Source organism: Phyllobates terribilis, unplaced genomic scaffold (genome assembly GCF_046119375.1).
Source record: "Phyllobates terribilis strain yellow unplaced genomic scaffold, ASM4611937v1 Scaffold_13__5_contigs__length_258822181, whole genome shotgun sequence".
NCBI classification, from domain to species: Eukaryota; Metazoa; Chordata; class Amphibia; order Anura; family Dendrobatidae; genus Phyllobates; species Phyllobates terribilis.
In genome coordinates, this window is record NW_027362773.1 from 38,866,242 (window position 1) to 38,880,794 (window position 14,553).

Consider the following 14,553-nt stretch of genomic DNA (forward strand, 5'->3'; position numbering starts at 1 on the left):
CTAGACCCCTACCCCAAGCTTTTTAAGAGAATCATATATGGCGTGCCAGGAGACTCTATGGAATGCTTTCTCAGCATCCAACGAGAGTATCTACTTACAAATTTTTAACTGCATCTAGCCCAGGAAATACTTTGTGCCTAGTAGCAGTGTCTGCTAGTCAGCGGATTATCCCGGCTGTTAAGCAAGCTACACCACCTGTAGTTTGGACACTTAATTTTTTCAAAGGAAATGCTTCGGGACCACGGGATACTTAGTGAAGAGCATCAGGAGGCACCCCAAGGCATAGGGGCTGGGACTGGCACTAGGATGCCTTGCGGTGGACAGCCGAGCTCGATCCTTATAAAAGCTTTTTAACTGCAGCAGCTTTAGTGGACGCTACTGGAGCTGGAATTACGCGGCTGCTGGCATGAGACTTGCCCTCAAATAGATCCTTGTAAATGGATTTAAAGTGTATTCATTCAAATTAGAGGGACAATTTAAATTAAAAAGCTTAGAGCTGCCTCCACCACAGGGGGGCTCTCTCGACCCACCAGCGGACAGGCACCAGTATTGGGAGAGGGGGGCTGGCCGTCAGGGTTCACCGCGGCTCTGGCACAAACCCGGCGACACGGAGGTGGCACGGGCAGGAGCGGACTGGCCGTCTCGGCTTCTCACTTTTTGGATTTTAGAAGGGCATGACATGCCTATATCTGTGTCTCCCCCTCCTTTTACTCCTCCACCTCTTTTCTTTTCGCATGACTATATGTACTTGTCACTTTTCCATGTGTTAGTTGTGTCTTCTGAGCAGTTTGTCAGCTTTTGGACACCTTTGAAGGTGTTTTCTATGTGTTTCTATGTGTTTTTGTTTGCCTGCCATTGGTTTTAACGGTGTTCGAAGGTGTTCGACGAACAGTTCGACGAACAGTTCGGCGAACACACGGGTGTTCGACGAACCGAACCGAACTCGAACACTACGGGGGTGGCTCAACACTAATGCTGTCTGATATTGCAGCAGTATTTAAGGGGTTAACAGCAGTCATTGGAGCTTAGCTCTGATTGCTGCTGTTATAGGCAGATGCTGGCTGTATAGCAAACCCACCATCAGCTCAGTATGGTGTGGGAGATACACTGAATGTAGGGGGAAGTGTTTTATATTATATATCTTTTATGTGAACTTTGCAAACATTTCTTATAAAATATACTTTAAAGTCCATGTTTATTTTTCAATTTCATTTTGAAATTATTAAAATGTAGAACTAAGTAAAGGTAATCCTAAAGTCTAGAGTACCCCATTAGATAGAGAATATTAAGAAGAAGAGTAATCCAGACTGAGGTGGTCCATCAGTCCAACAGTCCATCAATGCAACCTATTATCCTGCAATGTTGACTTAGAAGAAGGTAAAAAGACATGCTAGAAGAGAAAAAATAAATCAAAGAAACGCTGATCAGCCATAACAGTAAAACCATAACAATCATTATCTCATGACAATGCCGCCTGTCAAAGTGTGGGAAGTATTAGTCAGCAGACAGATCTTCATGTTAACGTGTTGATGGGCCAAAATAGCAAATCTGAGCCTGAGGCTCATTCATGAGGGTGGGGGCAAAGACTAGCCTGTCTTGTCTCATCCCATAGAAGAAATACTTTAGCAGAAATTGTTAAAAAAAGAAAACATTTTGGACACACTCAGAGGAAGTCTATGCATCTGATGCCTTCATTGGAAATTTCTTTACTTATTAAAAAAAATCCAGTTAATTAACCAGTAGCATAAAATACATTGGCATTTAATACAGTACATTATCACACTGCGTACCCCACTTTTTCCCTCCTGTTGAGCCACTCTTTACAAAACCTCAGGCCAATAGAGAATAAACTGTCTTTAGGGAAAGAACTCTATCTGTGATGTTCTATTAGGGGTAAAGGGCTTACATACTATGCCATTGGGACAGACCATGCAGGAGTTATGGGGCTCTGAGGAGGGTAGGCCAGCTCAGATTGGTCACATACTGTTTGTTACTGTTGGTAAAATGGACCTTTTTTGATCTTTCTATTCTCTTTTAAAGACATTAAAAAGTACACTTTAGAAACTAATATTTCAATCCATTGTTATTTTTATATAAAAATATCATTTTTATGCAATGGCCATGTTTAGCTGACAAAATACATCATTATACTGTATAACAATTTTACCTAATCTCTCAGACACTATGATCACGCTGGATCATTAGTCATAGATTCAGTTTTGCAGTAAACATGTCAACAGTTCAATGTCTTCTGCCAGACGTCCTGCTGATTTCAACAGTCATCAGTGCCACATGGGGCAAAACAAACAAATTGTCTCATTCTAATTCTACAGAGTAAAATATATTCTTCACTGTGAATTATTCTCTAAAGTAACAAATTCCTCAATAGTCAGGCATGTAAAGTTGGAAGTCATTACCGTACATTATTATTGTCTTGCTCAATTATGTTTTCTGAGTTATTTATATTTGTAAAGAGAAACTGTTACATTTGAGGCTTTTGTGTATTGGATTGATAGTTATGCAAGGCGAAATGTGGGTGGGTAAAAATGGGGAGGGTGAATCATTATGGATAGTTACAGTATCTATAAGAGATTATTAGTGATGAGTGAAAGTGCTCTCTACTGCTCAGTACTCGCCTGAGCATCACTGTGCTTGACAAGCTAGGCGCTCGGCGAGTATTTCCGGGTTGCTCCGGCAGGAACTTGGGTCCCCTCCTTGCATGTTTGGCGCTCTTTAGAGAGCCAATGAACATGCAAGGATTGCCTGCCACACACTGTAATGATGTAGCCATGTTTGTTGTGGCATTACAGTGATTGGCTGGTCACACAGCGTCATCAGGTCTCTATAAAACCAGGTGCCGCTATGCTAGTCACAGTCTACCCCGGATCAGGCAGAGTACGGAGAGGTGCTGCTGAGCTAGGGAGAGATTTGCGTGATTCTAGTTAGTATAGGTATTCCACAACATATATTTATATATATCCAACTGAACTAACAGTCCTTCTGAGGACTAATCCAGCTGCATATATTCAGGTGGTGATAGCCGGAGTTAGGCAGGTGTAAGGGGGAAGACCGGGGTGTAAGTACTTTCAGAACAAGGGATCCGGAAGTGCCGGGCCATGCCTCTGGTTACAGGAGGAAGACAAACTGCGAGCTCAGGGGTCAGGTGACTGGGAAGCTGGGGGCGTGTCTGGGAAGAGGGAGAAAAAGGAGTTTTTATTGCGGGAAAGCAGGCAGTTGACAGTTGGAGTCAAGCCCGACTAGAGGGAGAAGAGACGCAGGGTCCATGGAGCCGAGCAAGTGAGGTGAAGGGTTATGGACTAGGGGCTCAGCGGGTCAAACCGGAGACCGCCCCCTGCCACCCGAAGATGGAGCATTGTTTAGGCAGGGAAGCCAGAAGAAAACAACACCGGCATCAGCCGGAACGGCCTTGTGGGGAACAAGAGTCAGCTAAGTGTAAAACTGCCAATTACAACCGTCTCCACTCTGCTACATCTAGCCAAACTGTGGATTGTCGGTTTAGCCTTTTACCTACTACTCCCCTTGTTGTCCCCATATTTCCCGTGCTACTCACTGTGTGGAGATTGACGCTGTTACAATAAATCCCCCCCCCCATGTTTATTAACCCTGTACTGGCTGCTCAGTGTTTCTGTGTCACTGCATCTAGAGTACCTGTGTCACACAGGCAGGGTATGTGACAAACTGCAGTGCATGATACAGCACAAGAGGGTCCATTAAAAGACCTGCTAGTATAGGTAATCCACAACACATATATATATATATCCATCTGAAATTATAGTCCTTCTGAGGACTATTCCAGCTGTATATAATCAGTGCTTGACAGGCAGGAAGTGTATGTGGCAGACTGAAGTGTATGATACAGCACAAGAGGGTCCCTTGAACGTCCTGTCTGCTGCTGCTGTAATAATTACAGATATTTGTAGACATAGCCCCGGATATCAGGGGCCAGGACCAATTTTTTTTATTTTAATCCTGGTTATTTGCTTAAAAAGCAATCCAGAGTACACCATTTTCTGCTTCATTTGCTTGTTCTCACTGCAGAATAAAGCCAGATATGTTCCATATTTCAGCGATAAAAATCCAGAAGTTTGAACTGAACGTGGAAACTATTGGCCTCCTTTTCCATTCTGTTGCAGTGTGTTGCTCAAGCTATTCACACTATGTGTCTGTGAAGAATAGTTTAGTAAATTACAGGCAGGCTATTTAAAACCGTGGTTCTCTGTTAGACAGATCACCTATAAGACTGTTCCAAAATCAGACATTTCTTCCATTTCCATTCTGTTGCAGTGTGTCGGCCAAGTTATTCACACTATGTGTCTGTGAAGAATAGTATTAGTAAATTACAGGCCTGCTATTTAAAACCATAGTTCTCTCTCAGACATATCATCTATAAGATTGTTCCAAAATCAGACATTACTTGCATTTCCATTCTGTTGCAGTGTGTCAGTCAAGCTACTCACACTAGGTGTCAGTGAAGAATAGTATTAGTAAATTACAGACCTGCTATTTAAAATCGTGGTTCTCTGTCAGGCATATCACCTATAAGACTGTTCCAAAATCAGGCATTTCTTCCATTTTAATTCTGTTGCGGTGTGTCGGTCAAGCTATTCACACTGGGTGTCTGTGAAGAATAGCATTAGTAAATTACAGGCTTGCTATTTAAAACCCTGGTTCTCTGGCAGACATATAAACCATAAGACTGTTCCAAAATCAGACATTTCTTCCATTTCCATTCTGTTGCAGTGTGTTGGTCAAGCTATTCACACTAGGTCTCTGTGTAGAATAATATTAGTAAATTACAGGCCTGCTATTTAAAATCGTGGTTCTGTCAGACGTATCAAAAATAACTGCGTTCCAAAATCATCAATTTCTCGTGAACATGAAAGATATTGTCGTCCATTAAAAATGGGCATGGTGCATGGCAAGGGACGGGGAAGTGGATGTGATGTTGCATGCAGAGGCCGAGGACGTGGCCGTGGGCAAACTGAAATTGTGCCACAACAAACACCCACATCTTGTTGCTCGACCTTCTTGTCCCAATTAGTAGGAGACTGCAATACACCACTATTGAACCCAGAGCAGTATCAAAAAGTTGTTTGTTGGATAGCAGATAATGCTTCCAGTCACTTTGCTACCACCCCCACCACCCTGTCTTCTACACGGTCAAGTCTCAGTAGCCGTGAGTCTGGAACACATATTCCTCACCCTGATTCTCCTTCCTCCCCACCATGCCGAGTGCCCGGAGATAACTGAACCCACACTTGGACACTCAGAAGAGCTATTCAATTTTCCATTTATAGATTCGGGCCTCTCGCCCGGCCATCTTCAAGCGAGTCGAGAGGAGAACGCCTGCAGCAATGCCCGAATATTGGAACAGCCACAGTCACAAGAAGCCGATGGAGGGAAAGTGCAATTACTGTGGCAAGAGGTGGATGATGATGATGATGAGACACAATTGCCAGAAAGTCAGAAGGTGGACCAGGGTGCGGAAGTGAAAGACGAGGTGGTAGATGATATAGTAACTGACCCAACCTGGCAGAGGGACATACAGAGCGAGGACAGCAGCACACAGGGGGAGGGAGGCGTAGCACCACAACAGGCAGGAAGAAGCAGTGTGGTGGCCGCAGACACAAGGCGGGAAAGCGTTCCTCGTAATGTCAACATGACAGAAGTTGCCAGTACAACTGTTAGGTCTTCCCAGATCTGGTTACTTTTAAAAGACTTTGCACCACCGGCCAGGCCAGAATCAGCAGGGGTAGCAAAACTAGCAGCCTGACCACCACTAGCATGATCAGGCACATGGCAGCAAAGGACCCGACTTTGGGGTCGAACCCCAGGGTTCCTCAACTAGCAGCATCAGCAAGCACGTCTACGTCCTTGTCCCAGCGTAGCATTCAGTTATCCCTACCCCAGTCCTTGGAATGCAAGTGCAAATTCGCAGCCAACGACCCACAAGCCACAAGACTAAATTCACACATTTCGCGAATGCTTGTGACGCGCCCCCTAGGACCGTGGGGTACTCGCCACTAGGTCGGTCGGTTCCTTGGATTGTCACGGGGGCGTGACCCGGTCTGGGGCCCTAGGCGGTCAATAAAAAGGACAGTTTGTTTAGGGGAAAAGTTTTGTGATCTGCTTGTCAAAGTTCGCCACCTGTGTGCCCATTTTAGAAAGTCAACTACAGCTTCCACCGCCCTTGCCGTGCTTCAGCAGCGTTAGCATCTTCCAGCTCACCGACTGATTTGCGATGTCCCCACATGTTGTAACTCTACATTGCAGATGTTGGGAAGGATTTCTGAGCAAAAGAGGGCAGTTGTTTACTACCAGCATCAACAAGGCCGTCAGTATTCAGTTCAGACTCCACACATAAGACCTCAGGAGTGGACATGGATGTCAGACATATGTACCATCCTCCAAAACTTTGAGGACTCCACCAAGATGGTGAACAGCGATGACACCAAAATTAGCATCACCATCCCGCTTCTCTGTCTTCTGAAATGCTCTCTGCTCACAATTAAATAGGATGCATTGCAGGCGGAGCATGATGAGATGGAGCAAGGAAGCATACAGGGTGATTCCACACAGCCCAGCATCATCTCATCCCAATGTGGATTGGGTGACAATGGGGAAGTGGAGGAGGGGGAGGAGGAAGAACAAGAGCAAGTTTCCTACTCTATAGGCTGTACTACTTGCACAACTGTCATACCATCTGTTCTGCGTGGATAGCCTGAGGAAAAGGAGGAGGAAGAAGAGGATGAGGATGAGGAGGAGAGCATGGTCAGTCGTCCTCTTTTTGAGGACATGGAAGTCTTGCCTCTTTGCAGTCTGGCACAAGTGGCTGAGTTTATGTTACGCTGCCTTTACCGTGACCCTCGCGTTGTCCAAATTTTGGGTGACAGTTATTACTGGTTGGTGACACTTCTAGACCCTCGCTAAAAGGAAAACTTTCTGTCTCTTATTCCCATGCTGGAAAATCCTAAGAAAATGGGGCAGTACAAGAATGCCCTTGTTGCGGAATTATTAAAAAAAATTCCCATCTGAAAACACTGGCAGAAGAGGTCACAGTTTGTTGGACAACCAAGGAGTACAGGTGAGAGAGACCCAAATGCAATCCGGCAGAGGCAGGGGAACACAGTCAAATTTCTGGAACAGTTTTCTCTGACTCTCCCTGAGGCACGTGGTAATCTCCCAAGGAGGGAAAAGTTTCGGAAGATGGTGAAGGAGTACCTTGCCGAACGTACCAACATCCTCCGTGATTCCTCTGTGCCTTATAATTATTGGGTATTCAAGCTGGACATGTGGCATAAACTTTCTCTCTATGCCTTGGAGGTCCTGGCCTGCCCTGCCACTAGCTTTTTGTCAGAGTGGGTATTAGTGCCGCTGGTGAAATTATAGCCGATAGGCGCATCCGCCTGTCAACTGAAAATGTTGACAGGCTGACTCTTATAAAAATGAACAAGGGCTGGATTGGGCCAGACTTCTCAACACCACCGAATGATAGCAGCGCAACATAAACTGAAATACAGTGTCTGCTTTTGGGAGGACTAACTCTATTCCCATGCACCTCTGTCTTCACACCCAGACATGGGTATACGCTTCCTGATTTTGTCTATTTGCTCTTGTCTTCCTCGTTCTACGCATCCTCATTCTCCATCACCATATCACCACCATATGTACCATTTCAACATATCTATGTCTCTTGCAAGGTACATTGGAGTTCCTCCAAATTTTTGCCAGCCGTTGCTTCATTGCATAGGAAAACAGTATGGGACACCCACTTCCTAATAATGGGAACATTGTTTTCAGGAGGCCCTCTGACCTCTACGTCTCTTGGAAGGGGCATTGGAGTTCCTCCAAATTTTTGGCAGCCGTTCCTTCACTGCATAGGCAAACAGTGTGGGAGACACACTTCCTAATAATGGGAACATTCATTTCAGGAGGCCCCCTGACCTCTACATCTCTTGCAAGGGGCATTGGAGTTCCTCCAAATTTTTGGCAGCCGTTGCTTCACTGCATAGGCAAACAGTATGGGAGACCCACTTACTAATAATGGGGACATTGTTTTCAGGAGGCTCTCTGACCCCTACGTCTCTTGCAAGGGACATTGGAGCGCCTCTAAATTTTTGACAGCCAATGCAGTCACTGTATAGGCAAACAGTATGGGACACTCTCTCCTTTCTAATGGGAATATGTCGATACTGAGGCCCACCTGTATGTGTCTTTAAATTGTTAGTGGGGACTTTCCAAAATTTTGGACACACTGCATAACCTATAACTGTATAGCAGACCCACTTCTTTCTAATGTGAACATGTCGTACTCGTTACTGTAGCCAAGCTCTCTGTGTCTTTAAATTGTTAGTAGGGTTTATTCTAAATTTTGGCAGCCGTTGGACTCACTGCAAACCCTATAACTGAATAGCAAACCCTCTCCTTTCTAATGGGAACATGTCGTTACTGTGGCCCTGCTCTATGTGTCTTTAAATTGATAGTGGGGTTTTTCCCACATTTTGACAGCCCTTGCAGTCATAGCATGGGCATTACCACTATAGGAGACCCGCTCCTTTATAATGGAAAAAAGTTTTTTTTCACTGAGACCCTCCTCTATGTCTCTTCAAAGGGGTATTGGGCTGCGTCCAAATTTTTGGCAGTCCTTGCAGTCACTGCTTACACAATAGCAGTATAGGAGACCCACTTGTTAATAATGGGAACAACCAAGCATAGCTGTTTGATGACTCTCTAGCAATAGCGAGGGCCGACTGCTGGCCCTATAGAAATAGGCTTTGTGGCTTTCAGAGTTCCTCCATCATAAATGAAATTGGATGTGTCTGATGATGTGTCACACACCACATAGCCAGATAAGGTTGTAAAATTTTAAAATGACATTTTCCGGTGAATGTATTTGTCTTGGTTGAAAGCAATGCAAAAGTGCAAAAACGCATCAAAAACGATACGTGTGCACTTAGCCCAAGGTGTTGAGGAGTGTTTTTGCTTTTGGTTATTTATTTTGCCTTATATATAAGTCATTACCCTGGAAAGGATGTTCCTTAACATATTTCCCAGGAAAATCAATTTTGGTTTTGTTTTTGTATGTTTTATTGTGAGTCCGTAAAAGTGGCGTAATACTTCTGACAACATTGTTCACAGCAGTAACCTGGGAGTTAAAAATGCTTCCAGGGGTCTTCCCCATGCTGTTCCCATGTAATTTGAGCACTGTTCCCATTGATTTGGGCAATTTTTAGGCCCTCTGCAGACCGCCGGGGGGAGCGGCCTGAAAAATGCTCGAGTTTCCCATAGACTTACATTGGGCTCATTGGTCAGGTTGAGCACCCGAGTATTCCAATTTGCTCAACCCGAGCAATGAGTACCCGAGCATTTTAGTGCTCGCTCATCACTAGAGATTATATGATTCATGAACAGTCTTCATGAACAAAGTATAAACATATAATAATTATGTATAGTAGAGATGATCGAATCTTTTGAAATTTAATTTCACCAGGTTCAACAAATGTCTCCAGAAAATTTGATTTGCAGTGAAACGATTCACCACAAATCTCAATACTGCAAAGCCTCCAATTGCCCTGAAAAAAGTATGTAACACTCGGAGATTTCCTAGGACTGTATTCAACCCCTTTTAATCACTTTAAAACAAACACAAACACAGCCTTAGTAATGTAAAGTGGTAACTCAGTAACCAAGAGCACATTTAATAATACAGTGCACTGGCAGACTTTACATGTCTATTTTTATATAAAAAAAATGGTCCATAAATTATACCTCTTAGTCAATTGTGATCAGGCAGACTGTTCTGTGCAGAAATGATTAAACTTTGATCGGAGTCTGATTAGCATAATAGGACCATTTTGCTCGGATGAAGAACACATGGTCATCTGCACCTGCCCTAATACTGTGTTAAGCAGTCTTTGACCACTAGGAGTCACTCTTATCACTCCAAAGTTCCTGCATCCCTAGCTACATTTTGGCCAGTGTCTTTTAACTTGTATGTTCTGCATTCTGGAAACGTTTTTTTTTCTTTTTTTTAAATCAAATACTGTTGTTTGCGAATATAATATTAAATGCAAGATGTTTACTTCAAAGAAAAAAATTATAGCAGTTGCCATTGTTCTTGATCTAGTTAGCGTATGTAAATTTTGCTCTGGTATATGTGTGAGATAGGGGGAAGTAGATTGCGAACTGGGAACAGTTGTTAGTGATGACAATCTCTGCACCATTTCCTGTGGTACATGTTAATGCTATATGGGTAACAAAAATATTACATACTGGGCTTCAAACATAGAGAACGCATGTGTGTGACATGCAGAAATAAGAATACATGGGCCCCAATTCATCAAAGCTGTTTCGTTAGAATTATGGCGTAAAATGCTTTGAAAAGTCTAAACATTTTTGATTTTGAGACTTTTGGCATCTTAACACCAGTTTTTCCAAGCTCTACCAAAATGGGCAGAACTGGGGAAGGACAGGGTCGAGATGCAACATCTTATCTAATTTATGATGAGCTGTGTCATTCCTTTTGCCAGAAATCTTACTCCTGTAGGGGACTGGAGTCAGATTTCTGGCATGGCAAGTGGAAGCGCATGCCACATGTCAGATGTACCAAAATCATTAAGAGATGTGTACCCCTTAATGAATTAGGACCGTCTTACTCCTACATGTTCCCTCATCAAGATCGCCAAAAAAATATTTGCATATTTCTGGAGCTGTTTAAATTTTGCACCAATTCCCACTCGCCCCAGTCCATGACCCTTTACACTCCAGAACTCCCTCATTTATAAACTCTGCCCCTTTAGATTAAGATGTGCTGAGAAATTGGACAATTGGTACCTGAAAATGTCAACGCCCTAGTAATATGTAGCAAAGTGGGGTCTTTCTATGCGCACTTGACAGGTTCCCTTTAAATATCGATTCCACATTATCTTACAAGCATGGAGCATTAATGTGTTGACAATTTAAGCAAATAAAGTTTCATCCTGGTAAAAGAAAATGTTTCAATATACCTTCTGCATTAATTTGTCATTTTCAAGATCTCTGCTTTCAGTCATTGAGAAATGAACCTTTCTAGTTGAGGGTTAGGGGTGTTACAAGGCATTGCTCTGATAACTGTGTTATAACAAGCTGTGTAGGTGTTTGTTCACATCATATGATTTGGACAGATTTCTAACTGCTGGAAGCAAACAGTGGAGGTTGTTTTTGAATGACAGCAAGCAGAAGAATTGATACTTGGAGTATATCTGAAGATTGTGTAACTTTTCATTATAGGACAATTCACCGGTATCTGTTAAAGCTGTAGCATTAGTATAACCATGATGATTAGGGATATCACAATGGTTATCAGATTCTTCAGCTGGAGGAGCATCAGAGAGTTCTGGCCACACCCCGCTGGTCCTCTGTACCGTCTTCAGAAACTTGACAGGGAAACTTGCTTAGAATGTGTTCCCATATCCGAGTCTCCAGCAGAAACTCAGCACTATCTTTGACAGGATCCAGCACTTTCAAAGAAAACGACTCCTTCAAGTCTAGCAAAAGAATAAATAATTGAAGCAATGAGGTGTTGTCGCTTTTAGAAACTCTTCTAACATATCTTATGGGAGACAGCGAGCAGATGATTGAAGGAGAGAAAAAGAAAAAGTGACTACGGCAGACAACTCTGCACTTTCACAACTTTGCCCTTTGAAAGGTGGAATTTTTTCTTCTTTCTGAGAGGTGAAAGGTTTTCATAATGTCAGCAGTGAAAGTTGAATTGGATAATCTTTCCTCAGAAGAAACTGAGTGTGACAATGGCTTCAAATACAATTTTATTGTGACAAACACCAGTGAAGCAGATGTCGATTACTGTGAACCTGAATGTATGGCTCCAAGCTGCAACACGTCTGGTAAGATTTTACTTTATATTCTGCAGAACCTTAACTGCATACTGCCTTGTAAAGAGGTTTTATAATGACTGATAACCAATGTGTGGAAAATGTGCAAAATTCTGTTACTATGTGTATATATATACAGTACAGACCAAAAGTTTGGACACACCTTCTCATTTAAAGATTTTTCTGTATTTTCATGACTATGAAAATTGTGCATTCACACTGAAGGCATCAAAACTATGAATTAACACATGTGGAGTTATATACTTAACAAAAAGGGTGAAACAACTGAAAATATGTCTTATATTCTAGGTTCTTCAAAGTAGCCACCTTTTGCTTTGATGACTGCTTTGCACACTCTTGGCATTCTCTTGAAGAGCGTCAAGAGGTAATCACCGGAAATGGTTTTCACTTCACAGGTGTGCCCTGTCAGGTTTAATAAGTGGGATTTCTTGCCTTATAAATGGGGTTGGGACCATCAGTTGTGTAGTGCAGAAGTCAGGTGGATACACAGCTGATAGTCCTACTGAATAGACTGTTAGAATTTGTATTATGGCAAGAAAAAAGCAGCTAAGTAAAGAAAAACGAGTGGCCATAATTACTTTAAGAAATGAAGGTCAGTCAGTCCAAAAAATTGGGCAAACTTTGAATGTGTCCCCAAGTGCAGTTGCAAAAACCATCAAGCGCTACAAAGAAACTGGCTCACATGAGGACCGCCCCAGGAAAGGAAGACCAAGAGTCACCTCTGCTTCTGAGGATAAGTTTATCCAAGTCACCAGCCTCAGAAATCACAGGTTAACAGCAGCTCAGATTAGAGACCAGGTCAATGCCACACAGAGTTCTAGCAGCAGACACATCTCTACAACAACTGTTAAGAGGAGACTTTGTGCAGCAGGCCTTCATGGTAAAATAGCTGCTAGGAAACCACTGCTAAGGACAGGCAACAAGCAGAAGAGACTTGTTTGGGCTAAAGAACAAAAGGAATGGACATTAGACCAGTGGAAATCTGTGCTTTGGTCTGATGAGTCCAAGTTTGAGATCTTTGGTTCCAACCACCGTGTCTTTGTGCGACGCAGAAATGGTGAACGGATGGACTCTACATGCCTGGTTCCCACCGTGAAGCATGGAGGAGGAGGTGTAATGGTGTGGGGGTGCTTTGCTGGTGACACTGTTGGGTATTTATTCAAAATTGAAGGCATACTGAACCAGCATGGCTACCACAGCATCTTGCAGCGGCATGCTATTCCATCCAGTTTGCGTTTATTTGGACCATCATTTATTTTTCAACAGGACAATGACCCCAAACACACCTCCAGGCTGTGTAAGGGCTATTTGACCAAGAAGGAGAGTAATGGGGTGCTACGCCAGTTGACCTGGCCTCCACAGTCATGAGACCTGAACCCAATCGAGATGTTTTGGGGTGAGCTGGACCGCAGAGTGAAGGCAAAAGGGCCAACAATTGCTAAGCATCTCTGTGATCTCCTTCAAGATTGTTGGAAGACCACTTCCGGTGACTACCTCTTGAAGCTCATCAAGAGAATGCCAAGAGTGTGCAAAGCAGTCATCAAAGCAAAAGGTGGCTACTTTGAAGAACCTAGAATATAAGACATATTTTCAGTTGTTTCACCCTTTTTTTGCTAAGTATATAATTCCACATGTGTTAATTCATAGTTTTGATGCCTTCAGTGTGAATGTACAATTTTCATAGTCATGAAAATACAGAAAAATCTTTAAATGAAAGGGTGTGTCCAAACTTTTGGTCTGTACTGTATATATATAATACATATAAGAAAAAACAGCTACCCTCTGAAGCGCTATAATTCTACAAATATTGAATATATGAAATTGGAACTGCATTACTGCTGTAGAAAATACGTTAAAATTGATGGTACTTAGCACACAAATTGGCCAATTCGTGTGAGCCTAACAACCAGCGACAAGGTGTATCCTTTTGTTGAGACCCTAACCTAAAATACCTCTCCCAGGTTTAAAGCCTACAATTTTAAAGGCAGGTATTATCAAGCTCTAATTAAAAATGCCTTAGGATGATGGGAGGACTGCACAGAAGGTGTGTACTAGAAACATCAAAAAGACTGACCAGCATCTCCAAACAAAACAATACAAGTGTGAACAGGTGCAAGCTGAGACTACCAAGTCAATAAAGCTAAGAAAAAACAGCTGCAATCTGAAATGCAATAATATGCAAACATTGAATATATGAAATTGGAACTGCATAACTGCTATAGAAAATACATTAAACAAGAAGGTACTTAGCACTCAAATTGGCCAATTCATGTGAGCCCAAAAGCCAGCGAGAAGACATAGCCCTTTGTTGGCTATATGAAATTGGAAGTGCATTACTACTACAGAAAATATGTAAAAAAAGAAAGAAAATGAGTGTGACAATGACTGTACATGCAATTTTATTGTGACAAACACAGATGTTGATTACTTTGAACTTGAATGTATGGCTCCAAGCTACAACACGTCTGGTAAAATTCTTCTTTATATTCTGCAGAACCTTAACTGCATACTGCCTTGTAAAGATTCAGATACAGTGGGTACGGAAAGTATTCAGACCCCTTTAAATTTTTTACTCTTTGTTTCATTGCAGCCATTTGGTAAATTCTAAAAAGTTCATTTTTTTTCTCATTAAAGTACATGC

The 14,553-nt window shown here is 42.6% G+C and overlaps 1 protein-coding gene across 1 annotated transcript in view; it reads left to right on the forward strand.

The window, feature by feature from the left end:
• Positions 1-11,594: 11,594 nt before the first annotated feature.
• The window catches only part of ANO3 (anoctamin 3), a 955,742-nt gene continuing 952,783 nt past the window's right edge, over positions 11,595-14,553 (forward strand). The window contains exon 1 of the mRNA XM_073658056.1: positions 11,595-11,903. Within this exon, the coding sequence (XP_073514157.1) occupies positions 11,750-11,903 (154 nt within the window). The 5' untranslated portion in view covers positions 11,595-11,749. The remainder of the gene's footprint in view (positions 11,904-14,553) is intronic.